The sequence below is a fragment of the Onychostoma macrolepis genome, chromosome 05 (genome assembly GCF_012432095.1).
Source record: "Onychostoma macrolepis isolate SWU-2019 chromosome 05, ASM1243209v1, whole genome shotgun sequence".
Classification (NCBI taxonomy): domain Eukaryota; kingdom Metazoa; phylum Chordata; class Actinopteri; order Cypriniformes; family Cyprinidae; genus Onychostoma; species Onychostoma macrolepis.
This window is the reverse complement of record NC_081159.1, coordinates 8,174,773-8,200,311: the sequence shown is the minus strand read 5'-3', so window position 1 is coordinate 8,200,311 and position 25,539 is coordinate 8,174,773. Positions and strand designations below refer to the sequence as shown.

Genomic DNA, 25,539 nt, shown 5'->3' with positions numbered 1-25,539 from the left:
AAAAAGGAAGGCGTTCATGAGCATGAATAACTGTCCTTACATTCTGTCCTAGCTGTCCTCATAAGACCGGTGATAAAACGATCATACTCCGAGCTGCCAATTCCTACGGTACGTTTCGCTATTTACAAGCAACTTACCCCATGTTGTCGTTTTTCCCTCCTGAGACGAGAAGCGATTTGTTGATCACCGAGTTTCTTCTTCCTGCTGAATGTAGCGGCTTTGGATGCGGTGCGCGCGGTCAGTCACATTATGAGCAGCGGCATTCTGCGTCTCTCATTACGCGCTCTGAATGTAGGCTGTCGGATACACTGAATGAATCCCACGGCGAATTGCCCACTAATACTGCCCAATTTCAGCTAGTTTGGCACACGATGGACTCACCTCGCATCTCTGCGATTCGAAATATTCGATGAATAAAGAACCGCTGCCTCTCTCTCAGTGGGCGTGTGGCTCTAAAGATGAATCTACTGTCAGTCGATGGTCATAACACATACCACACAATATCCCACAACAACGCCCCCTGGCACGCTCTTCTCCCATTAAAAAACACTTGCCACTTTTTCATCATAGGGTTTTACGACGATCATCGTCATAATTCACATTCGTAGCAATAGCTTAATTATCCTATCATTGTCATCATTTTATGAAAATGTAAATAAAACTGTCTAACTCTGACAATCTCTTCAGTGTAGTTAAAACTATCAAAACATCTTATGAGAAATGAAGAGTTAACCTTTCATTTCTGACACTTGTTTACTCCAAATGTAACAAGGGTATTTATTTACACCTTTTAAATTGTGTTTTTAACCTAGGGATCTAGAATTGTTTTTGTTTTTTTCCAATTTAAATAAGAGCTGATGAGCTGTTACAGTCAATTACCACAGTACAACAGCTTGATTGCAAGTGTGATACTGCTTTTAACCCTTTAACAGTCACCCCCATTTTTGAACATAGATGTGAAAGTGCACTAGGCTATCCAAACATAAATCGTAATAATTCATAATACATTTTGTAAAATGATTCTGAAGTAGCCTACCATTTCTGTAGTAATGCAATGCCCGCTTTTAAAATGGTTTTAACTGGACGAATTTTGAGGTTTTAAGCTTTCAATTGATATATAATTTTTGATGATTTCTAAAACATGATAGGGAAAAGGCAACACTTTAGATTTGTTATGATGTAGAATTTTTAGGTGCGATCTTGTCATAATTTAATCTATTACTGTTCCTACATAATCTGTAACGAAAAAAAAAATAGGTAAAATATCTAGTTAGGAGTCTTAGTCCTTTCCAACGATATGCTAGTTTGTCGTGAATAGATTAGGATTTATTTGTAATATGGTGAAGTAAACCCTTTGAGGGCACGGATGACACTTCACTTTATTTTAAGGCATCCTTGATACAGTGTAATTATACATTTAAGTACTGAGTAATATTAATTAACTACATGTACTTACTAAATGGTTAGGAATAGAATTAGGGTTTGGCATAGGGTTACTAATTATGCATAATTAATATTATAATAGTAAGTGTAACGTGTAACAAGGACACCGTAAAATAAAGTGTTACCCAACATTTTCATGAACCAGAGGTAATACTGGTATTTCGGACAAAAAGGTGGCTGTTTTGTAGCCTTCGATCTTCACAGCCAATACAAAAATTGTTCCAAAAGAAGCAAAAGCATCAAGCTTTGTGTGTCATCAAGAAACACACAGACTTTAAGCTTTTCTTGAAAAACATATGTAAGTGGAGTGGAGCAAGAATTTCCATACCCACACAAAGCATTCTGTACTCACTTATTTCCATTTCCCCCAGTTCTTGACTAGTGAGAGAAACCCACTCAGATGCTCCAACTTTCAGGAAACCCACTCCTTGCTCCAGGCAAATTCACTCCACTTCCACACTGTGCATAGTCTGGAACGCTGTGAACACTGAACATAGTGAAAAATGTCTATGCTACATAACAGCACTGTGACTATTTTGTCAAAAATAGGCCCACCACCAAGATGTGAGTTGATATTCTTTACAAACTGAACAACAACCACTGTAGTTGTTATAATAAAGCACCTTCTTAAACTTTAAGTTAAAAAAAAAAGAAGAAAGAAAGAAAGAAAAAATGTGAACGTTTGAGATATGACAGCCAAATATCTTCAAGTAATGTTTACCACAGGCCCATTTTACTCATAATTTGAACAAAAAAATAATAATAATAATAAAAAATCGTAGGAATGAACAAAAAGTAACCAATGACAATTGGCCACAGCGAAACATCTATATTCTGTTTTAAATATAAAGGATTTCATGGATGCTGTGTTTCAGTGTAACATTAAGAGCGGTTAATTTTTCTACCTTATGTCCTGCCGCACGGGACTTTTATTTTAAAATCAGAGGCAAGCGAGCGCAATAACCCGGAAACAGAGGCTATGGTGTTTTGATATTTTTCACACGCTTGTGCTCTCTCACTTACCAAACCTGCCAGCCCCACTGGTGAGCTCTTCTTTCTTCAGTTGTTACTTAGAACAATCAAAGGCAATTATTACAGACTTTTTACATTTGGTTGTACACAGTTATTGTACTGTAAGCTAGTAAACTGATGTTATGTTTTAGCGCTCTTCGGCCAATGAGCTGCATGTTTTGGTTTCATTTGTGATTTCATCAGTGATATCAGAATCTCTCTTTTTAAATTTTAGCACGAAACACTATAAAGGCAGCAGATTTCCAGCATAATGTGTTTGGGTGTTGAGATCATTTTATCATTTGGCAATGAAATTTTATTGTTTTATTCTGCCTCTTAAATGTTTAAAGTTTGAAAGTGAAAATAAAAATCACAGAAATGGTTGGGAAAACATTTAAAAATGATCTGTTTTCTTTCTGTTGTCTCCAAACTGACTGTTTTGTTTGTAAAGCTGAAGGCAGTAGATGTTTACTCTGGCTGAGGAGGAGGATGTTCCCTAGAGGTTACGTCTTTTCCCATAAAGATGGGCAATCTGAACATTTATTCCAGCACATTCTACCTCACTCTGTATCCCAGCAACAGAGGATTGAAGCCCATCTGAATGTAACAAAGTGAGTGGATATTGTGCTTTTGAAATTGTGCATTATGCTCTGTGAATTCATTTGATTTCTTAATTTCTGTCTCCGTAGTTTCATTGGTCCAACGATGAATGTTCCTTGTTTGATTCCAACTTATCAGTGGACACCAGTGGAACAACCTGATGCTTCTTTCAGTCCAAGTGGTGTAAAAGGAAGCAACAGAAAGTGAGTAGCACTCTGGCATCTTGAACACGTGACCACAAACCACTGGAATTGTCACTAATCTGTATTTCAATCAATGGGGTGTGTTAAATTCTTTGCCTCAAACAAAATGTCATTTACTGTGCCAGGAGAAGGAGAGATAATCGCAGCCAGAATGACCTGAAGAGACAGCGCTTCAGATCTCCAGGTCCTCACAACCAGCCTGCAAGAAATGCCAACTTAACCTCCCAACCGGCGACTGGACCAGTGTCAAGCAAAGAAATCTGTAATTCTTCTTCCAGCGTCCCCACATGCTCATCTGCCACCTCTAAGACTGGAGGCTGTGTGCCATCTTTGAGAGAGGGATCCCATCAGAGCACCATTCACCCATCATCAGTCAATGATAAGGTAAACACACAAATAAAATCCAGGAATGCTGGGTGACTTTGTCACATGACCTTTATTTGATACACACAAGTTAATGGCAAAGTTTGGAGAAGTGAATATTTTACAGTATTATATTTATTATTCTTCTGCCCACAGCTGAGTCAGCAGATTCTCGACCTGTTTCATGCTTGCGAGCAACAGAATGATGATCTGGAGAAGAAGGAACATTGCCGAGCAGCACTGCAGAGGGACATCCAGACAATCTTCCCATGTACATTAGACTCATATTTACAGATATTATGATTGGAATCTTCCCTAGCCATAGTTTAAAAGAGTAGTTCTCCCAAAAATGAAAATTTGCTGAGAATGTACTCGCGTTCAGGCCATCCAAGAGTTTGTTTCTTCATTGAAACAGATTTGGAGATATTTAGCATTATATCACTTGCTCAGCAATGGATCCTCTGCAGTGAATGGGTGCCGTCAGAATAAGAGTCCAAACAGCTGATCAAAAAATCACAATAATGCACAAATAATTGATGCAAATCCAGTCCATCAATTAACATCTCTGGATGTAAAAATAAGATGACTTTTTAATTGGAGAAAGCGATATTATGGAGATTTATTATAAACGTGCAACTTTTCACAAGACATTAATTGATGGACTGGAGTCATGTGGATTATTGTGATGTTTTTAACAGCTGTTTGGACTCACATTCTGACGTCACCCATTCACTGCAGAGGATCCACTGATGAGCCAGTGATGTAATGCTAAATTTCTCCAAATCTTTTTCTGATGAAGAAACAAACTCATCTACATCTTGAATGAGTACATGTTCAGATTTTTTTATTTTTGGGTGAGCTACTCTTTTAATTTGCATTCTTCATGAACTTGTTCTAATGTTTCAAACTTTGCTCTATTTTTGGTCAAGGTGCACAAGTCTTCTTGGCCGGGTCATCTTTAAATGGCTTTGGTAGTCGCAGCAGTGATGCAGATCTTTGTCTTGTCATTGAAGAGGGAATGGTAGGTGTGTTCTAGAGCATTGGTTTTCAAACCTGTCCTGGAGGCACCCCTGCCCTGCACATTTTGTATGTCTCCCTTATTAGACACACCCAAATCAGGTCTTGCAGTCTCTACTAATGAGCTGATGATTTGAATCAGGTGTGTTAGATGAGGGAGACATATAAAATGGCCAGTGGTGGCTCCAGGACAGGTTTGAAAACCACTGTTCTAGAGGAAAGATGCTTTGTTTAGTTCTGTCCAAATAGTTTCTATGCTAATTGTTCAGGCTTTGCTGTCTTAGGTATAACTCTCTACATACTCCTTTGTAGGTAAACCACAGAACAGATGCTGTATATGTTCTTAGTCTTGTGCGGAAATTGTTTTACAAACTGTGTAAGTGATTTGCCATACATAAGTCATTAAACATACAGATGTTTCCCTGTTCATCCATTAATGGCATTGCTGCTGTCTTGCAGCTTACATTGAGAGGCCTCAGCTCATCAGAGCTAAAGTGCCCATTCTGAAATTCAGGGACAGAGTCGGGTAGGTCTTTTCAGTTTTTGTGTTGTATTTGCAGTCAGAAATAGATGTGCCTACACTACTATTCAATTGTTTTTTTTAATTAATACTTTTATTTAGAAAGGATGCATTAAATTGATCAAAAGTGACAGTAAAGGCTTTTTGTTTAGTTTTTTTTACAAAAGATAAGATTTTATAAAAGATTTCTATTTCATATAAATGCTGTTATTTTGAACTTCATATTCATAATACATGTATTATAATCCAGAAAAAGTGTATCACAGTGTCCACAAAAATAAGCAGCAACTGTTTCAGCATTTAAATAAGTCTTGTTGAGCAGCAAATCAGCATATTAGAATAATTTCATGCGACACTTCAGACTGGAGTAATGGCTGCTGAAAATTCAGTTTTAGGAATAAATTATATTAAAATGTTACATTTTAATATAATTTAACATTTTAATATAATTTAATGTAATTTATTAAAATGTTAAATTGTAATATTTAACAGTATTATCATTTTTATTTTTGATCAAATAATAGAAAATATGTAATTTTGATACCTTGGTATATATAATTGACTACTTTAAAAATATATATTTTTAAAAATGTCCTAAGTAACCCAAACCTTTGAACTATGGTGAACTATATTTAACCAGCACTGGCAGTGTGAATGTAGCAAGCATGTTAAAACAAAAGATCAATATATCAGCTAACCACAGTTTTTTCTGGAATTCTTTTACATGCCAGTGGTGTGGAGTTTGACTTGAACTTTAACAACACTGTTGGTATCAGAAACACCTTCTTGCTGCGGACATATGCCTATGGTAAGATCAGAAATATTCAGAATTGTGTACCTAATTTAAATCTTTATGAAAATGTTATTTATTAGTTTTTATATTCATTTCAGTTGAAAAACGTGTTCGTCCTATCATCCTTGTAATAAAGAAATGGGCCAGTCATCACCGCATCAATGATGCCAGCCGAGGAACATTGAGTAGCTACACGCTGGTTCTTATGGTCCTGCATTACCTTCAGAGTAAGTCATTTTTCTGAAACACACTAAACGTTTGTAATTAGCAGTGTTTGGACTGAGAGTGCAGTGAGTCTTAAAAAATATGCATGCTTTGAAGCTTTTTTGTGCTTTTCTGCTTTTGTTGTTCTAAATGTTTGTTTCAACCTCATATAGCTCTTCCTGAACCTGTCATTCCGTGCCTTCAGATGGATTATCCAGTAAGCAAATTGTCTAATAAATAAATGACACACAAAAAGATGTTTTTTTTTTTTTTTTTTTTTTTAAGAATTTACTTCTTATGCTGCAATCATTTCTTTCAGGAGAGCTTCAATCCTAAAATGGACATTCATCTTGTGCCAAGTGGACCAAGCAATATTCCAACTTTTGTGTCTAAAAACCAGTCATCCCTGGGAGATTTGCTCTTGGGTTTCCTGAAGTACTATGCCACTGTTTTCAAGTAAGTAACATTATTGATTTATGGAACAAATCATTGGCATTGATCAAACCAATATTTTAGGCAAAACATGAAAATATTCTGAAACCTCTTTTTTTAATTCTAGGTCACTTTATTTTTTATCCTGTTACCTCAGAATTTGTAGTGCTATAACACATAACCCTCCTGTTGTGTTGCATCTTTTTGCAGAGGTCAAAAGTTAATGCTAGTTAATGTTATCGCATTGGACTAAAACTTGTTGACTTTGTGCAAACAGGGTATAACATCCAAAAAAAAAATTTTTTTTCCACTTTGTTACAACTTGAGGTGTTTACAGTCAAAAATTGTGCATATATTTCTTGTTATACTATGTATTATTGCATTGAATCTTTTTAAAAACTTGTTTTCTTTCGTTTAGCACAGATTTTGTATTTCTTTTTGGAACTGATTGATCGTAAGATTCAGACTGAGCTTAAAGGGATAGTTCATCCAAAAATGAAAATTCTGTCATCGTTTACTCACTGTCAAGTAGTTCCAAACCTGTATGAATGTCTTCATTCTGCCGAACACAAAGGAAGATATTTTGAAGAAAGTTTGTAACCAGGCTGTTTGGGGCACCATTGACTTCCATAGTAGGGAAAAAAATACTATTGAAGTCAATGGTGCCCCAGAACTGCTCTGTTTTCCACATTCTTCAGAATATCTTCCTTTGTGTTCAGCAGAACAAATACATTCATACAGGTTTGGAACAACTTGAGGGTGAGTAAATGATGACAGAATGAACTATCCCTTTAAGAATCTCAGTTTTTGAGTGAACAGGAGGCCTACGACCAGACAGTTCCGAAAAGATTTATGCATTGATTTATGTGTGGCGGCCCACCACAATATCAACATTGACACTGACAAATAGATTTTCCTTTTCCTGGTAAATTTTTATTTTACTCTTTAAAATGGGTAAACTCTTACTTCGGTGTAGAGCTAAAGTTGTCGTGTTGACTAGCTTGGCACATCTCTCTCACATGACGGTGGACGTAAATCTAAAAATATCTAAAATGGTTTCAATACTCTTTTTGTTACAGTATCTATACACAGATAGCACCAGCTGCACTTTCTCTCTCCTCTCTGACAGACAGTTTACACACCCCACAGTGTAATGAGAGCATTTATAAACATGTTGTCCAACAAAATACATATTAATAATTTAATAACATATTTTATTAAATATGTTATGTATATGTTGAGAATAGTTAAATAGTTAAGTATTTTAAATTACGTATTTTTGTGATCTGATGTCAATTACCATTCCATTATAAATAGACTTTATTTTTATATATCGCTGCGGTTGTGTGTTTATTGTCTTCATGTTTGGTCAGTTACAGCGTTTCTGTATTTTTATTAGGCTACAGCGATTGCTGGATGCATTTGTCCATATTAGGGATTCCCTGGAACATTCTCCGGCCTCCAGTATGAAATATATATAAATATATATGCATTACATGAGTGTACTCATTAATGCTCACACCACCCTGTTTTTGGGTAAAAATTTGAAGTAAACGTATGCAAATCCATGCGTTTATCTTCCCGTATTTTACCACCTAAGAAGTTTTCATTAATGTAAAAATATACCTCATTGTCATGTTGTAGCCTTGTTATATTTATCTTTCAATAAAAATCTAAAATGTTATGCCCTTAATGGCATTTTTACAAATGGTATATCAGTATTTTTATTGTATCGAAGTTGTAAATTCCCCCGGGGGCAGTCCAACCACAAATAGTGTAAATCTGTGGGAAGCACTTACCTGTGCTAATTGAAAGAAAGTAAGATGACAAAAAGACTGAATCCAATATTTATGATAGGTGATAATATGGCATAATGAGAGATTTGCAAGCAATTTGTTTTGACTCTGAACAGCACAGCACAGCACAAAAGTAAATAATTGGCAATCAAATTTGTAATGTTTGTATCCCAGTTTACACAGCAGATTAGCTTTACTTGTAATAGATAGGGGCCAGTGTTGCTAACAAAAACTAACCTAAATCTAAGCCACCTGCAAAGCTCCTGTTTCATGTCACTTTGCTTGACTGACAACAGCAGGTGAAATTCTGGCTTTGCATGTGGCCCTGGTCCAGATGGCCCGCTCTAATGCTCATAACACTCTGGATATGTGCATATGCTTCTTAGAATAAACAAGTCTGAATGCACTGAAAAGCATGTCTTTACAGTTAATTGTTATATTTCCACAGATGGGATAAGCATGTGATCTCTGTGCGTGAGGCAAAAACTCTTCCTAAGACCAGTTGCAGAGAATGGAGAGATAAGTTCATTTGTGTAGAAGGTAAACAGTCCCAATATCTTTGTACATCATGTACTGAAAGAGTTCATAAGAATAACAGTTGTTTGTTTTTATTAATATTTATCAGTCCCAAAGAACTTGAATATTTATATTTTTACTAATATATTTTTATTTTATTTTATTTATATTTATTTATTTTTTTTAGAACCATTTGATCGCACAAACACAGCCAGAGCTGTTCACGAGAAGGTTAAGTTTGAAGCCATTAAAGCAGAATTTACAGAGGTAAGCCTCCTTAAATCAAATTAAAATTAAATTAAAAATATAAATGTTCAATTAATATTAAAATCTTTTTTTTTTTTCATAAACTCATTCCTGACAACTTGAGTAACCAAAATAAGCATCTCATTGTTTTACAATAATGATGTAATATTCCACGTAGTTCATCAGAGAGTGAAATCTTAAAAGTGATTGTCTTCTTGCAGAATATAAGAAGGTATATAGATCATTTCAGGGTTGTAATACAGGAGTAAGTTGTTTAGTTTTTTTTATGCAGTCTCTCTGCATTTACGCTCGGTTATGTAAGTTTATTCTCATACAGAGCTACTTTTAAGGAGGCTAAAGTTGTCATGAGGAATGTGGAAGGTCTACAGAACAACTGGCATTTGTAGTTACATTTGCAAAATACTATTCTGACCTTATTTATGAACACGGTCTGTTGAAACCGCTCTGAGTTTATGTTTGGTAATGAGCTTTTATTGTTCATTTACAGTCCTACCAGGTTCTGCAGCTGAGAAAAGATCTCAACTTCATCCTGCCTCTCAAAAATACAAGACCAAAAAGATAGCATGACCCCAGATAATAATAAACATACAGATTGGATTAAACCTGGAGTCTTCCATTATACATTGTCAGAAGACATGCTTTACTCCTTTACAGAGGGCTTTTGGGTATACTGGATTTTTTGTAATGTGTTGAGCCAAATCCATTGAGCTGACTAAGATATTATCTGGTCCCTGGTCAGGAACATCAGCGTCTATGTTTGAGTTGTACGTGAAACATCAGACACTGAGCAATATCGTTTGGCCAAAGGTACACAGTCTGCATTCAGATAATGAATTAGCTGTAGCATTTTTTTTTTTCTCTGAGCATTTTTGGGTTTATTAGCCAATATAATCCTTTTCTAGCTCACTGAAATCAAAGCAAAACGGTATCAAAAATATCATGACAACTTTTCTGTGATCTTTGTTTTCCTTAAAAACCCCAAGTTGTAAAAAACACCTTTTTCTGGCAACTGACTACTTTTACCTGAACATTTTCAGGGATTACACTTCTATTGGTTTCTTATATTCTGACACGTTTTGTATAGTTTGTACAGTCTTTTAAATGTTTATTTATCTGATTAAAATGTCACTATGAAACTGTAATTTGCCTTTTGTCACTTATTTGTTGTTTAACTTTTAGTCTCTTACTCCCATGTTTTGCTGGTAATATGTTCTGTTAAATGCAAATATAATGAGAGAGCAATCTTTTGTAGAAGTGGTAACTTGCACATTCCTTATTTTAAGGGAAAATCTTTAATGTTTAATATGTTCAGAGATTGCTTTCATGTGACTTGAGAATTGGATTGATTTCTGCATGGCAGTGACACTTTCAACTGCTGGTAAATGTGATTTATGTTGTGATGTAGTACAGCATCCATTAATGGGTTGTTATTCTCGATTCATAGCATAATATGAGTTTTGGGGGTGTTAATATGGCTGTCTGGAAGGGTTGGAGAGTAAATTTAGCTCAGTCAAAGAAAACTGACACGGTTGCCCGAGTCGTCGTGTCACTCATGGACATGGCGGTGTTCTCTGCGTCTCATATTACAGGGGACACCGCCGCAGATTCATCCAAGCTTTACTGTTCAGGACTTAGTTAACGATGTGCTACTGTTTAAAAGTTGACAGAGGAAATCAAATATATGGGACAATATCCCTAACTGAGGTTACAAAAACGGGGACACCTGTGACTCTTTCCCAAGTACGCAGCCTTGAGCTCAAGAATATTTGAAATCTATTTACAGCAGCCGCTGAGTAAGGCGAACTGCGCTCAACGAGACATGATCCCAACCCGAAGCTGCACTCAACGAGACTGGTTTTTATTTTAAAATAACACTACCATATTTCGATTATCAAAATGGATCGTGCTTTGAAAGGGGAACGTGAGGGGGCAGAGCCAGTGATGGAGGAAATGCAGGACATGGGGTCAGGAATAATGGATATCGACGACGAAGAGGAGATTGAGGAACTTCATAAAAGGTACGTTAACGTAGTTTCCCACGGGTGCCTTCTACTTCAAATAGAAGTTTTTATTTTTTATGAACGTGCTGGGTGATCGACAAACCCCCAAGGGCTGTGTTAAAAAATATATAGGCCTATTGTAATATATGTATTTTATGTCTATTTATGTTATATTTTCGTTCATTAGCTATTTCCAACATTTTGTTTGCAAACGCTCGAGAACAGAAGTCTGAGGTAACCATAGCAACAGTTTTGGCAGTGTTGCTAACTTATTTTGTTAAAGGCACGTCATGTTGTTGCTAAATGACGTTGTGACGTCATTGGATGATGATGTCATTATGTAACCATGACGCAGAACTGCATCATTGCTCAAATCTTGGCAAATAATATAATTTGAAATATATTCATTTAGATTTGTTTGTACAAATAATAAACATTTAATAGATTATTTGTAAAAGTACCCTATAAACACATTTGTATTACATATTTTTATTTTTAAATATAACATTGAATTATTGAGAAGTTATTTTTGAACAACTACATTTTATGTATTTTCTAAATAACTAGTAAAACTACACATTATTAACAATTATAGTTTTAAGCAGTGTATTGGTAGTAAGCTAAATGCAACACAAAAATAGGGCACAGAGTACTGTGCTAATATGAAGGAATTTTCTGTATTATTATTTTTTTTTTTACCAGCATTTGATCTGTATTTTAAATTACACATTGCATTTTGATAGATAGATAGATAGATAGATAGATAGATTTTTGAGATCAGATCAACAGTGTACCTAACTGATTAACAATTATAGGTACAAACTAGCAACTAAGGTGTATCATAAATGAACAATTATTATTGCAACTAGCAACTTGATTCACTTGTGATGTGTGTGATGCTCTCTCCAGTTCTCTACCAGCTGATGTGCTCCTTGGCTGGCTAGCTGTTCAATAGTTTCTTTTTGTTTGGTTAGGAGGAAAAATGCATGGTTTGTTTTTATCATTGGAGTCACTTTTCAAAAGTTGCTAAAAGTTGCCAAATAATAAATTTTTTAAAAATAGCTAAATTTGTTGTTAGGTGCTTAAAAAAAAGTTGCTAGGGTAGTCTGAAAAGTTGCTAAATCTTGGCAACACTGAGTTTTGGACAATGCCCTTGTCACATTGTACTAGAGTTTTTAGAGTTGTCCATTAAAAATACAATTGTTCTATTTTACTAATGTATTCATTAACATTTTAATGTTTTATAAATAAATATTTTAAAAATAGCTTTATATTCACTACTAATAGCTGTTCCAAGTCTGTAACAAGCAGATATTTTACTGCAGATATTTTTCTGCTAATTATTTTTAACTTTTTAAAGTTTTACTATTAGAATCAAAACATCATAAGCACTAAACATGATATTTGCCATATGATACCTCAGACTAGAATATTCTACAGCACATTTTCTTTGTTGAAACTCTTTTTGGTTAGTTTAAAGGAAGTTGTGCAAGATCCATCAGTGAAGCCTAAACTCCAGTGCCTGATGGTGGACCCGTCGTTCTCTATGGTGACGGTACAGAGTGAGGACAGTGGGATAGTGTGGGAGACTGCTTCCAGTAGATGCTCAACTCCATGGGCTTCAGAGGGAAGCTCGCCGTCTGAACAGTACAGCCTGGAAGGTTCTGGAACACAGGGGAATATTGTGATCATAATGGATGAAGACAGAATTAAGAGGAAAAAGACAAGCAGCAGAGGCAAGCTGGGTGACCGATTTAAAAAGTCGAACACCAGACTACCAAAAAGTCGGATAGGTGAGGAAAGACCCGCAATGATTGAGGTGTCTCTGCCGAATATCAGATCTGAAAACAATGAGGATGCTCAGTCTGCTGCAAGCAAGGATCAAGATCTTTTTAGTTTGATATCAGAAGGTTTTGAAATACTCAATATTGTTGTACCTTCAAAGCTCGCTACAGTAGATGAGGAAGATAGCGGTGTACTGGCAGAGAATTTGGCCTACTTGGATGATACCCCAAAGATAAAATCCAAACACAAGCATGAACCTGTTGCTACAAACAGTTGTCCTGGGAACACAGAGACAGACATTGAGGAAATAAAGCAAAATGAAAGCTTGAAGCAATCATCCCAGATCTCTGCTGATAAACAACCAAAGAAGGATGAAACTCATATGGATTACCTTGAAAAGTTCACATTGTTAGATGAGCAGACGCCTAGTGATAGCACTACACTGACAGAAAAACCTGTACCAGGAGTTACTGTCCAGCCAGATAAACCTCAGGTGACTCAGAAAGAACCAGAAGCAGATGAAGCCGTTGATGAAGATTCTTTTGTGATTATCAGTGATGTTGAAATTGCAGGTGAACGTCTTGATGAAGTGTTCTATGGAAATAAGTTCAATGCAGAGCCTGTGGTTCCCCATGAGTATAAGGAGCGAAATGGAAGAACGGCAAGAGAGATCTCTAAAACTCTGAAAGAGAGTGGATCAGTCTTATTTGGAAGTCAGGAGTGTATCCTCACACCTGTATATCTCCCCACCGGACCACCAAAGATCATAGATCCAGTTCTTCTTGAGGAGCCACGAGCAATGTCCTTCCACTACTCAGACCTTTATGAGGACGCATTAGGAGACCGAAAGAAAGAAGATGACTTCTCAGATGCGGAGAGTGTCGTTTCCGAAAGGTCTTTCAAAAGGCGGTACTCTGATTCTGATGACGGAGATGGTTATCTGGAGAAATTCATATTGAAGGATGAAACACCAGTGGTTGCTAATGTACCTGAGGCTAAAGAGCAGGAAGATGGGGGACAATTTGCATGGTCACAAAGTAAATTTGAACTCACTGGATGTTTAGAAAGAGCACAAGAAGAAAATGAAGTAACTGCTGAACAACCATGTGTGCAAGATAAAAATGAAAGTGAAGTGCAGGGTGAGTCCACAGGGTGTTGTTCAGAGGGGCACTGTGCTCCAGGAATCCAACCAGAGGTGGAAAAGATCATTAGAAGAAAGGTCACATCAGATGACTTGGTTGCGAATCATAGTAGGACAGATGAAAAGCAATGTGATGTCACTGTCATTATCAATGACAGTATCGCAACAAAAAGTGACCCTGATGACACACGGCCTCATGAAGTGGTTCAAGTCCTTGAGCCAGAAAGCAAAACCACCAATAAAGAAGAACACAGTGGACAAGAACAAATAAGCCAGAATGCTCATATTCAAGTGCCTGGGGGTTTAGCGCATGAAGATGTTATTAAAGCTAAAGATGACTTTGAAATTCTGCCTGAAACAAAGAGCTCAGAGGAAATCCAGGCTGATGCACCACATGCAGTTGAAAACATGAGTGTTTCTGAGACCAGTGCGGATAAACGTCACAAAGCAGCTGATGGCATTGCTGACATTTGGGAATCTAGTATTATTGCTAAAAATGACAAAGGAAAGACTAATAAATCCAAGACACAAGACAAAATTATAGAGCCAAATATTACTCAAAGGATTGATAAAGACATAGTAAAACGAGAATCACCAGAAATATTTTCTCGGGGGATTATCAGTATCAAAGGACCTCTGTTAGATGAAACAGAGCCTCCTAAAACTGAAGAACCTTTAAAAGCAGAGGTCAAGCCTTCAGGAGAGACTGAAACAAGCACAACAGATGCTACTAAAACGGAACATTCTGCATCTAAAGCATTAGAAATTGACTCTCACATCCATGAGAATGGAGAAATACTTGCTGTAGTTGAGGATAAAGTGAGTGAAGGATTAATACCCAAGAAGGAGGAACAAAAGCAAGTACTTGACAGAATTGGTGCAGCACAAGAGGTTGAGGCCCTTGTCGGTACGGCAGAAGTGTTAACAGAACTTGAAATGAAGCCAGAGTCTGAAATTACATCAGTTCAGAGAGCTTCGGAAAAATCACATTCGTGTGAAACAGATACAGCAAACACTGAGCTTCAGACTAAACCTGAGAATACAAGTGAGGAGAAAATATATCCAGAATTACAAAATGAATTCAGTGCAAAAAACAAGAAAGCCAAAGCGGACGCAGGTGCAGATAGGCCAAAAAATGAGGCACCAGAGCTAAAACAAACGTTGGAAAAGCAAAAGGGACATATTGACATACCTGAGATTGAACCTGGGGTTGCAGAAAAACATGGGAAAGTTGAGGAAATTAAGGTAGATGTTACAGAGGAAGCAAATCAGAAAGCCGACACCACAAAAGAGCCAGTTCAGAATGAGATACCTGCTGAGAAAAGAGTGACAACAGAGATTAAAGAAATGATTGATTCAAGCCAAGAATGTAGCTTATTGTTAGCTAATGACATGAAGGCTCGAGAAAGCATAGAGCAGATGAAAGTAACTGAAGATGTACAGGACTTGTCAAAAGTAAGACTGTCACCTGTTGTGCCAACAAAGGAGGTACAGGTAGAAGAACATAGTGAAATAAATGACCTGGCCATATTAAGAGAATCATCCCTTGGTAGGACAGATATTGAGAACAAGATGTTACCTCTAACCTCAGTAGAAACTTCAGAGGAAGGAAAGAAAACGCAATTGAATGACGCACAGATTGAAGATATAACAGACCTACCAGAACCCATTTCGCCTCCTCCTCCAGTTGAGGAGGACGACACCTCAGCAATGAGAGTCTCACCTTTAGAGATAAAGGGTAGTGTGAAAGTTTATGAAGATATACAAAGAGGAGGAAACCTAAGTCGGAATAAAGATGTCTTCTCACAATTGCGAAGTTTTACCCCTCAGGAGGACCTGTCTGCCTTGAGCTGTGACCAAGATTTGCTGCAGGAAATTGCGGAGGAGCTTGATTTTGAGATGGTCACCGAACAAGAGGCAAGACAATCTGAACAAGCTCTAGCTGAGGATGGGCACCGTGAACAAGTTGGACTGTCAGATCAAACCCTGGAAACCGACTTTGAATTTGTTGAGGGTTTAGATAGTGCCCAGATGACGGAATATGAACAAGAGGAACTTGAAATTCAACCAATGGATGCATTCTGCCTTGTTTGTCATTGCCCAGTACTGTTGAGTGAGGCTGAGCATCAAAACCATGAGACGGCCTCTTTGGATGAGGCCTTTGACAGTATTAAGGTAAGCTAAGTTCTCTGTACTTTCAAAGAGTGCTAAGACATGATTTCCTGACATCCGCTTGACATCTGATCTTTCTCAGCTGGCCTGTCTGGAGAGCTTACATTATGAAGTCACTGATTGCTCAAGTGTTTTATACAGAAGGACTCTTCCAGTGTCTAATATTTCCAAATGATAAAAACACATAATCGGCTGTAAAACAAAATAAAATGTGTTGTCTATACAAGAATGTTTAAGTATACATCAGGTAGAGACAGTGAAAGATTGCTTACTTTATTGGCCTTTGACAGCGTTTATAGCAGATGAGTCAGAACCGACTGACTCATAGCAAGCCCTGCATGTCCCTCTCTGAAAGTTGACAGCTGTTTCCATGATTCATCTGTAGTTTATTCCAAAGGACTGCACCAATGTGATTTGACATTTGCAAGTATGAACAATCCAAAAGAGAAATGGTATTTACAAGAATGAAAGGAATAGATGTTGTTCAATCATTCAAGATGAATGCTGAATATTTAGACCTACATTGTGTTCTGCACCTCAGAATGTTTCGTGATGTCTGTCTGATGAATTTCCCATGTGATAATGTTTTCAGAATCAGCTGAGTGAACTGATATCAGTTTTACAAGGAAGATCAGAGAACATTGAAGACTTTGTGTCTGAGCTTGAGCTGGCATACAACACAGTGGAGGTATTTATATCGAAATGTGTTCATTTAAACATATGTAACATATCTTGTGCCATTTGTGGTTTTCACTTTTTGGAGTATAAAACAAGTCATATCTAGTGACCAAAATATCATAGACACCCACTGTATTATTGTGACCCTGGACCACAAAACCAGTCTTAAGTAGCACGGATTATTTGTAGCAAAAACCAATAATATATAGTATGGGTGAAAATTATCGATTTTTCTTTTATGCCAAAAATAATTAGGATATTAAGTAAAGATCATGTTCCATGAAGATATTTTTTAAATTTCATACCGTAAACATAAATATACTTAATAAAACGTAATTTTTGATTAGTAATATGCAATGCTAAGGACTTCATTTGGACAGATTTCAAGGCGATTTTCTCAATATTTTGTTTTTTTTGCACCCTCAGATTGCAGATTTTCAAATAGTTGTATCTCGGCCAAATATTGTCCTATCCTAACAAATTTATTCAGCTTTCAGATGATGTATAAATATCAATTTCCAAAAATTTACCCTTACAACTGGTTTTGTGGTTCAGGGTCACAATTATTTGTGTTGGACAGTGGAGGACCAAGACTAAGATCAAAAAGATGAAGAAACCACTGCCCTAGAAAATGTGCTCCCACAACATCTTAGCATTGTGGAGGTGACTTTTGCACTCAGAAATCTGGAATGAGAGTTTTGTAGTGCTTACGTTAGTGCACTGTCAGCTTGGGGGTGCTATTAAGGCCAGAAAGGTTACTGAGAACTTATGTGCATCTTTATTGTGCTGTTCCCACAGGAGAACTTTAATGACTGTGAGAAGATCATAAAGGAGCACAATGAGGAGGTGGTGAAGCTGTTGATGGATCAGTATAATGAGATGTCTCAGGCCATGGAGGAGGAGAAAAAGGCCAAACTGGAGCAGCTGTACGACCAGATTGTCTCGTTCCAGGAGAATATCGACAAGGCCAAGGAGACTATGGAGATGACAGCTAAGGAGGAGGAAGAGACAGACCAACTTAAGTTTCTTTCTGTGAGGCTTACGTCATTTGTGTGTTAGTTACTCGCTTAAAGTAGGTCACACTTTAAGATTAGCTTTGATGTATTGATTTTAAAGCCGTAGTTGCACTGAAAGCATTTTAAAGTGCTTAGCTAAGATTTGTTAAGAGAGACGATGAACTGTTGATGAACTAAAACTTTTAGTCTAATCGAACCATTTTTTATTTACCCCTTCTCAGTCATCAAAAGATATCAATATGAGGTAACTGAATGGCCTGAATTTATGTTGCATCAGTGGCTTGCTAACATCGTATGCTAATTACAATACTTCAGAAATGATCTGCATATTAAATTAATCAAAACAGAAGCTTGTTGTAATTGCCTTGTTTAGTTTGGTGTGTTCAAAACAATGTTTGAATCAAGTGTTTATAGCCGTTAAATGAATAGAAATCTAATTATTTACTGCATGGGGTATTCACACGCTATGAAAATATTGTGAGAAGCTGGATTTCTTCTTAGTTTTTCAGTGTCTCCTTCCAGTGATCCTTCTAATCATTTTTTTTAAATAGGCTGAATACAGCTTTGGAATCCACCATGTCACTTGAACTTGGTCCACGAGGGCTGCTGGTTTTTGAGGATTATGCCAAGGGCAAATCAGGCAATGGGAAGAAAAACAGACAAGCCATTCCAGGTGCGCCTTAGCAAAGATTTTCATTGCTAATAAACACTCTTCACTTTTTACTAACTTGAATTATCACTCATTTTGTAGTGCCTCAAAAACCACATCTTCAGCCTCAACAGGCCAATTCTGCAACCAGCACTTCTGTTACTGTGTATTGGAAAGTCAATGAGGATGACATTATTGACTGCTTCCAAGTCTACTGCATGGAAGAGCCACAAGGAGGTTAGACTAAAGGGAGAATGGGATTTTACCATCCACACTTAGAAAAAAACACAGTGTACAACACTGGGGCCCAGTGTTGTTTTGGACCATGCTAACATTGTATGGCATAAATATGTTGAAACATTTTTAAGCATAAACCATCTATTTGCCACTGGCATAAAAACATGCCAATCTGACTAATAAAAACACTTATTACTATGTAAAATTATGTCAGTGGGATGCTCAGATGAGCCGTGTGCTTCAGTTAAAGTGTGTTAAATGTAATTGAATCTGCAGCGATCTCAGAGGAATACAGGGTGACTGTGAAGGAGAGCTACTGTAATCTAGAAGACCTGGAACCGGATAAGTGTTATAAAGTGTGGGTGATGGCGGTGAACTACACAGGCTGCAGCATGCCGAGTGAGAGGCTACCCTTCAGAACCGGTCAGTTGCTCATTGTGTAAATCCCCTCTGACTCGCTTGATGTTTTTTGAGAGCAAGAGGTCATGCTGCCATATGTATGTCATAATATATCAATTTATAACGAGGCGACCATGTGGAGCCTCTTTACGAGATCACTAACACTGAATGTGAATGCAAAATGTAAGTGTTTTTAATCCGGATTAAATATATAGTGTTCACATTTAGCAAAACAAACCTGGGATTAGCAGTTAGTCTGTTTTTGATCAGTAACTCAATTCAGTGTGTTTCCTCAGCTCCTTCTGTCCCGGTGATCCAGACAGAACAGTGCACAGTGCTGTGGGACACGGCCACGCTGCGTTGGAGCGCCGTTCAGCCCAGCGCTGTGGACAGCTTCACACTGGAGTACTGCCGCCAATATGCATGTGAGAGAGAGGGACTGAGGTACAGTTAACCAGTCTTATCCTCAGCTCTCTGTACAAGCATAAACATTGTTTTTTTATGTTTTGGTTAATAGTGTTATGATAACTTTTTTATTTTAAAGTCACCATGAATTTAAAATTGACAATTCTAATCAGTGTTATTTTAATATTTTGAGTTACTATTATAGTTTTTATTAATTATTTGAATTAGCTTATTTTTATATTTTCTGTCTTCATTTTAATTTTAGTTAAAGTTTAAGAAATTTTGTTGTGTTTTTGTCATTTTATTTGTTTTAGGAGTCAGTATAGTTTTTATACATTTTTATTTTAGTTTTAGTTATTTAGTACATAAAGTTCAATTAAAGGAAAATGAGAAATGTTGCTTTGACTACAAATAGTTTAAATTAAATAAGTCTGTTTTATTTATTTATTTTTTCAGTTAAAGTTTTAATACATGTAATGAAAAATATAGTTAACTATATTAACCCAGATTCAATTTATTTATTTATTTTTTAAATATAATTTATAAAATAATATATTGTTATATTATATTATATTATATTATATTATATTATATTATATATATACGTCATATTAGGGAAGAAAAAACATTAGCAATTTCCGGTTTATGCTGACTTTATAGGTGAAGTGTATATTTTTACATTTTTTAAACATAACATCAAATATACTTATTGATAGCCATCAGTAGCATTTGCTATAAATATTTCATGTAGCATATTTCACTAAGAGCTTGTATACTCAAATCCACTGAACACTCAGATGAGGTTTCCCATGATTCCTCAAGGGTGCACATCCGAGCAGGGCAAAGAGAGGTTAAATCTGCGCTTATTGAAAACAGTCTCTCCTTACACAGATCCATATCTGGGATAAAAGGCTATGAGCAGAGGGTCCTCCTTCAGCCCAATGAAAATTACCTCTTCTACATCAAATCAGTGAATGCCGGAGGGGCCAGTGAGCAGAGCGAGGCGGCCCTTATCTCCACCAGAGGTCAGATTCACTGCTATTACAACATCAGTCTAAGATTCTCATACTGTATTATTCCTATTAAAGTGCAGTCACATTTACCCATTGTTTACAAAGTTCCATGGGCAAAATCCAGTCGAAATAATAGGAGCATGGCAATATTTGACAGCATCACTAAATTCTCACTTTTCAAATGATGTTCATTCTGTTTTTTGGTAATTGGTGAATGTTGTTGTATGTTAAGGTACAAGGTTACACTTCCTCAGCGAAACGGCCAACTCAGTGCTGAAGGTTTCAGAGGACAGGAACTCAGTAGAGTACCCACACGACGTCTACAATAAAATGTCTTCTATAATAGAGTAAGTACCTTAAACAGTTGTTTTCATTATTACAAAACACTGTAGATACATACTTTATAAGTAGAAAAAAATAATAATTTTCAACTTCAAACTGCCTGACATATGCTGTTTTCAGTGATGCACAAGTGTCTTTATTTAGAGCAAATGATTATGTATTTTAATTAACTTGTTCTCAGATGTCCAGCTGTTATGGCTGAGCTTTTACCTTCTCTTGGACATTACTACTGGGAGACTGAGGTGTCAAAGTGCAAAGCCTACCGCATTGGCATTGCATATCCAAATGTATCACAAACCAGCACATTGGGGGAGAACAGTGCCTCCTGGTGTCTGCTTTGTGTACCTACATCTATAAGGTATCCCATTCATGTCATGCACTTGCATGTATTTGTGCATGTGTTTCATTATCCTAAAGAGGATATCCGTTAGATGTAAAGGTCATGGAATTTATTTTCTGGACCAGTAACATTTAAGGGTTTGTCCAGCCAGAAAAGTGTGTTTATTTATTAGCTGCTCATTACAGTTTAAATAAACAACCTGGTAGGACATTTTGGAGCACCATTTCAAACTGTGGAAACACTGTGTAATCAAGGCTCTTTGGCAATTGGGGAAGTAGATTAACTGGTGCCTTCGAAAAGAATCAAAATGCCACTTTGGTATAAATCTAAAAAAAAAATGTGTTCTCTCATTTAATCTGTTTTCTCATTAAAAAGTTCTCTCGGTCTTCCATAAAACCTTTAAAAATAGTCTTGTGTTTCAAAAATAATCCCTGGTCTACAGCTATGAAGGTACATCATCTATGATGTTAGAGTTTGCAAATCAGCAACTAGGGTCCTTGCCAATGGAAAGAAAAATGTTATGAGTGTGTCTGCATAAAATGAGAGAAAAGGGAATCAATGTGTTTACATTACATTGCATATATACTACTAAATTTTTGTAGAGTCTCTCAAGACTGCATTTTATTGTTCAAAAATACAGTAAAAACAGTGTGTGTGTGTGTGTGTGTGTGTGTGTGTGTGTGTGTTTTTATATATATAAAAACACACAGTACAAAGCAAAAGTCTTTGGCCACTAGTATTTTCACCAGCTAAAAATCAGCTTTCTACCTTTTGTTGTAGTGTGTCAGTAGGAAATATCAATTTACATTTCCAAACATTAATTTTGCCATTAATTGTAATAATCCAGTGAGATTTTTGTTTGCACAAGGATTCTGACAACAGCCAGTGCTCCACACAGAGATCTGATCTGATCATCATCCAGTCTGTCTGGAATCACATGAACAAATGGAGACAGACTAAATCCAGCTACAGTACTGTTAAACGTTTTAGGCACTTGTGTAAAAATGCTGTAAAATGAGAATACTGTCAAAAATAATGTCATAAATAGATTTTCTTTATCCATTAACTTATTAACTATTAACCATTAACTAAATTAAATCAACATTTGGTGTGATCATCCTTTGCGTTTAAAGCAGCTTGTACCCTCGGTGCACTTGCGCATAGTTTTTCAGGGAGCTTTACAGGTAGGTCTCTTGGAGACGTTGCCACAGTTCTTCTGGATTTAGTCTGTCTCCGTTTGTTCTGTTTCTTCATGTGATTCCAGACAGACTGGGTGATGATCAGATCTCTGTGTGGAGCACTGGCTGTTGTCAGAATCCTTGTGCAAACAAAAATCTCACTGGATTATTACAATTAATGGCAAAATGAATGTTTGGAAATGTAAACTGATATTTCCTGCTGACACACTACAGCAAATATTTTTTTTGTTGGTGAAAATACTAGTGGCCTAAGACTTTTGCACAGTGCTGTGTGTATATATATATATATATATATATATATATATATTTGATATGTTTATTGTGTTGTACTATATGATATGTATTGTATGTATATTATTTGATAGACTTATCGTGTTGTATTAACCCTTCTTCTCTCCAGCTGCAGATTTGAACTTCTTCATGACCGTGTGGAGTCTGACATCTTTCTCGTGGACATACCTGCGCGGATCGGCACTCTGTTGGACTACAGTCAGGGTCGGCTGTTCTTCTTCAATGCTCAGAACGGGCAGCTCTTGGGCACTTTTCGGCACACCTTCACTCAACCTTGCCACCCTGTGTTTGTCCTGGAGCAGCCGGGTAATCTAGAACTGAAAATGACCATGGAGGTGCCGGAGTTTGTTAAGCACTGCTAGTTTACATGACTGAAGTCTCAAAACTCTGGGCTTGCTTGTGTGACAGGATATGAATCAAGTGATTCTTTCTTAATAGTAAAAAATGAAACCATATTGTGCTGTCACCTGAAGAATTGCTCAGTTGTATGGTGTGACTGAAGAGATTATGAAGAATATTTAGTTAGGGTGACCATAATGAGAAATATTTAATCAGGGTGACCAAACGTCCTCTTTTTCCCGGACATGTCCTGGCCAGGATTTCTAAATTATCAAAAAATGTCTTGGTTTGGGCTTTGTTTTCTTATTGTTTTCATACTCGTTGAAGTTAATGACCAATAGCGTGCAGGCAGTGTACATAATCGACCAATCGTGGCATGTGTGAAGGTGGGATCTACAGAGAACGGTCAAAGCAATGTATGAAGACCGCAGAGAGCACGTCCATAGGAAAACAAAGCCAAAACCCAGACATTTTAGGCAATTTAGAAATCCTGGTCAGACATGTCCGGGAAAAAGGACATATGGTCACCCTAATTTAGTTTTGTGAAAGGAAGGATTGTTTTTGAAGCTGTGCTTTTAAATCCCTCCAGAAACTAGTTTTTTGGAGCTGTTGTGTTGTTTTTGTATATATGAAACAGAATGTGCATGCGACCAGTTTTGTTGCTTATCATACAGTATGTGACGATCCCCTGGATCACACGATGTGCAGACATTCACATTCAGAGGCAGTGTATTTATTTTGGAAGCTACAGGCCTCCAGATTGTTTGAATAAAACAGATGTTGGCACTGCTAATAATGCTAGCTAAATGGAGACACGTGTTTTGAGATGATGGGCAAGGCATCACAAATGAGTGATGAAAATATTTATTTTTCTGTGGTTTACTGTGTTTACATGATTTGGTAGGAAAAGGTTATTTCACCATTTCCATTCAAAATTGTTGGTGGTCTGGATCTCACTTAATCACAAACTAAGCAAAGGGAAATGAACAGATTTTAGTTTTCACTTCCAATGGATCACCACAGTATCGCATACGTATTTTTTTTTTTTTTTTTCTGCAATGAAAGCTTCACTGTATGACAGTCAAAATCAGTTACAATCACTTGCATAATAGAAAACACATTTAAATTATATTTATTGTCTAATGGCCACGTACTGTATGGATAGCATCTTAATTTTCAAGATGTTTGCTGTCTGTTTTGTAAAATTATTCTTTTAAATGTTTCTGTTGTCTAATCATTTAGTAGTGATATTAATTAGTCTACTTGTATATTTATTTGTATTTCTGGAAACGACTGGAATGAATTAAAATGTTAACAATGCTTCTGAATATTTTTAGTGTCAGATGTTTTTCTATGAGAGCTGTTTTAATAAACAAAGAATTAAGCTCATAGATGAATTAAGATGTTCAAAATTTGGGGTCAGTGAGATTTTTAATGTTTTAGGCTCACCAATGTTGGATTTGTTTAAAAAAAAAAAAAAAAGAAATATGAATATTTAATGAATATTATATAATATATAATACATAAATAAAAATAACTATTTAAAATAACTGCTTTCTACTTTAATGTATTTTTAAAATGTAATTTATTCCTGTGATGCAAATGAGCCCTTACTTCAGTCTTCAGTGTCCCATGATCCTTCTGAGATCATAACATGATTTGTTGCTCATAATTTTTCTATTATCACTAATGTCGAAAACAGTTGTGCTGCTAATTTTTTTTTAGAAACCATAATCAATTTTTTCAAGTTTGAGATGAAGACTAGAAACATTTTGACCCTGGACCACAAAACCAGTCTTAAGTCGCTGGGGTATATTTGTAGCAATAGCCAAAAATACACTGTATGGGTCAAAATTATAGATTTTTCTTTTATGCCAAAAATCATTAGGATATTAAGTAAAGATCATATTCCATGAAGATATTTTGTAAATTTACTACTGTAAATATATCAAAAGGTCGTTTTTTATTAGTAATATGCATTGCTAAGAATTCATTTGGACAACTTTAAAGGCAATTTTCTCAATGTTTTGATTTTTTTGCACCCTCAGATTCCAGATTTTCAAATAGTTGTATCTCGGCCAAATATTGTCCGATCCTAACAAACCATACATCAATGGAAAGCTTGGTTATTCAGCTTTCGGATGATGTAGAAATCTCAATTTCAAAAGACTGGTTTTGTGGTCCAGGGTCACATTTATCTGAAAGACATTTTGTAACTATTTTTATATATAAATTAATTTATATAAAAATCCTACTGACCCTAAATATTTTATTTCATATATTTTTTTTGTGTTATTAACCTCTCTTCTTTCTAGCCGTAAAATCTTAATTCATCATAGATGGTGGTAAGAACCAGGGGAAAATAACC

At 36.3% G+C, this 25,539-nt stretch overlaps 3 protein-coding genes across 4 annotated transcripts in view; 2 read left to right on the top strand and 1 right to left on the bottom strand.

The window, feature by feature from the left end:
* homer1b (homer scaffold protein 1b) overlaps window positions 1-497 on the bottom strand; it is a 39,386-nt gene extending 38,889 nt beyond the window's left edge. Inside the window, exon 1 of one of the 2 annotated variants that reach the window (XM_058776242.1) lies at window positions 138-497. In XM_058776242.1, the coding sequence (XP_058632225.1) occupies window positions 138-142 (5 nt within the window). In that variant the 5' untranslated portion in view covers window positions 143-497. Of the gene's footprint in view, window positions 1-40; window positions 58-137 lie in introns of those variants that run through there. The other variant, XM_058776243.1, reaches the window with a different exon arrangement.
* A 1,866-nt stretch (window positions 498-2,363) lies between these two features.
* Window positions 2,364-10,307, top strand: tent2 (terminal nucleotidyltransferase 2). The gene is made up of 15 exons (XM_058776236.1): window positions 2,364-2,486; window positions 2,906-3,065; window positions 3,144-3,257; window positions 3,383-3,641; window positions 3,777-3,891; window positions 4,550-4,641; window positions 4,950-5,013; window positions 5,097-5,163; window positions 5,889-5,965; window positions 6,049-6,177; window positions 6,328-6,371; window positions 6,474-6,610; window positions 8,831-8,922; window positions 9,086-9,165; window positions 9,653-10,307. Exons 2-15 carry the CDS (start codon window positions 2,944-2,946, stop codon window positions 9,725-9,727), a joined length of 1,467 nt encoding a protein of 488 aa, XP_058632219.1. The 5' UTR covers window positions 2,364-2,486; window positions 2,906-2,943; the 3' UTR covers window positions 9,728-10,307.
* Window positions 10,308-10,761: 454 nt separating this feature from the next.
* cmya5 (cardiomyopathy associated 5) lies at window positions 10,762-24,508 on the top strand. The gene is made up of 13 exons (XM_058777638.1): window positions 10,762-11,183; window positions 12,639-16,266; window positions 16,856-16,951; window positions 17,740-17,973; window positions 18,179-18,201; window positions 18,509-18,630; window positions 18,709-18,843; window positions 19,120-19,266; window positions 19,539-19,686; window positions 20,539-20,672; window positions 20,893-21,007; window positions 21,184-21,360; window positions 22,942-24,508. The coding sequence occupies exons 1-13, from the start codon at window positions 11,062-11,064 to the stop codon at window positions 23,192-23,194; spliced, it is 5,334 nt and encodes a 1,777-aa protein (XP_058633621.1). The 5' UTR covers window positions 10,762-11,061; the 3' UTR covers window positions 23,195-24,508.
* The last annotated feature ends 1,031 nt before the right edge of the window (window positions 24,509-25,539 follow it).

What these genes read in the sequence shown, in the direction of transcription:
- tent2 (XM_058776236.1), top strand. Translation starts at nt 2,944, where the DNA reads ATGTTCCCTAGAGGTTACGTCTTTTCCCATAAAGATGGGCAATCTGAA. An exon ending in AAATTCAGGGACAGAGTCGG is followed by an intron (nt 5,164 to 5,888) that starts GTAGGTCTTTTC and finishes TTTACATGCCAG; the next exon opens with TGGTGTGGAGTTTGACTTGA. An exon ending in TTAAAGCAGAATTTACAGAG is followed by an intron (nt 9,166 to 9,652) that starts GTAAGCCTCCTT and finishes GTTCATTTACAG; the next exon opens with TCCTACCAGGTTCTGCAGCT.
- cmya5 (XM_058777638.1), top strand. Translation starts at nt 11,062, where the DNA reads ATGGATCGTGCTTTGAAAGGGGAACGTGAGGGGGCAGAGCCAGTGATG. An exon ending in AGGCCTTTGACAGTATTAAG is followed by an intron (nt 16,267 to 16,855) that starts GTAAGCTAAGTT and finishes TAATGTTTTCAG; the next exon opens with AATCAGCTGAGTGAACTGAT. An exon ending in ACCAACTTAAGTTTCTTTCT is followed by an intron (nt 17,974 to 18,178) that starts GTGAGGCTTACG and finishes ACCCCTTCTCAG; the next exon opens with TCATCAAAAGATATCAATAT.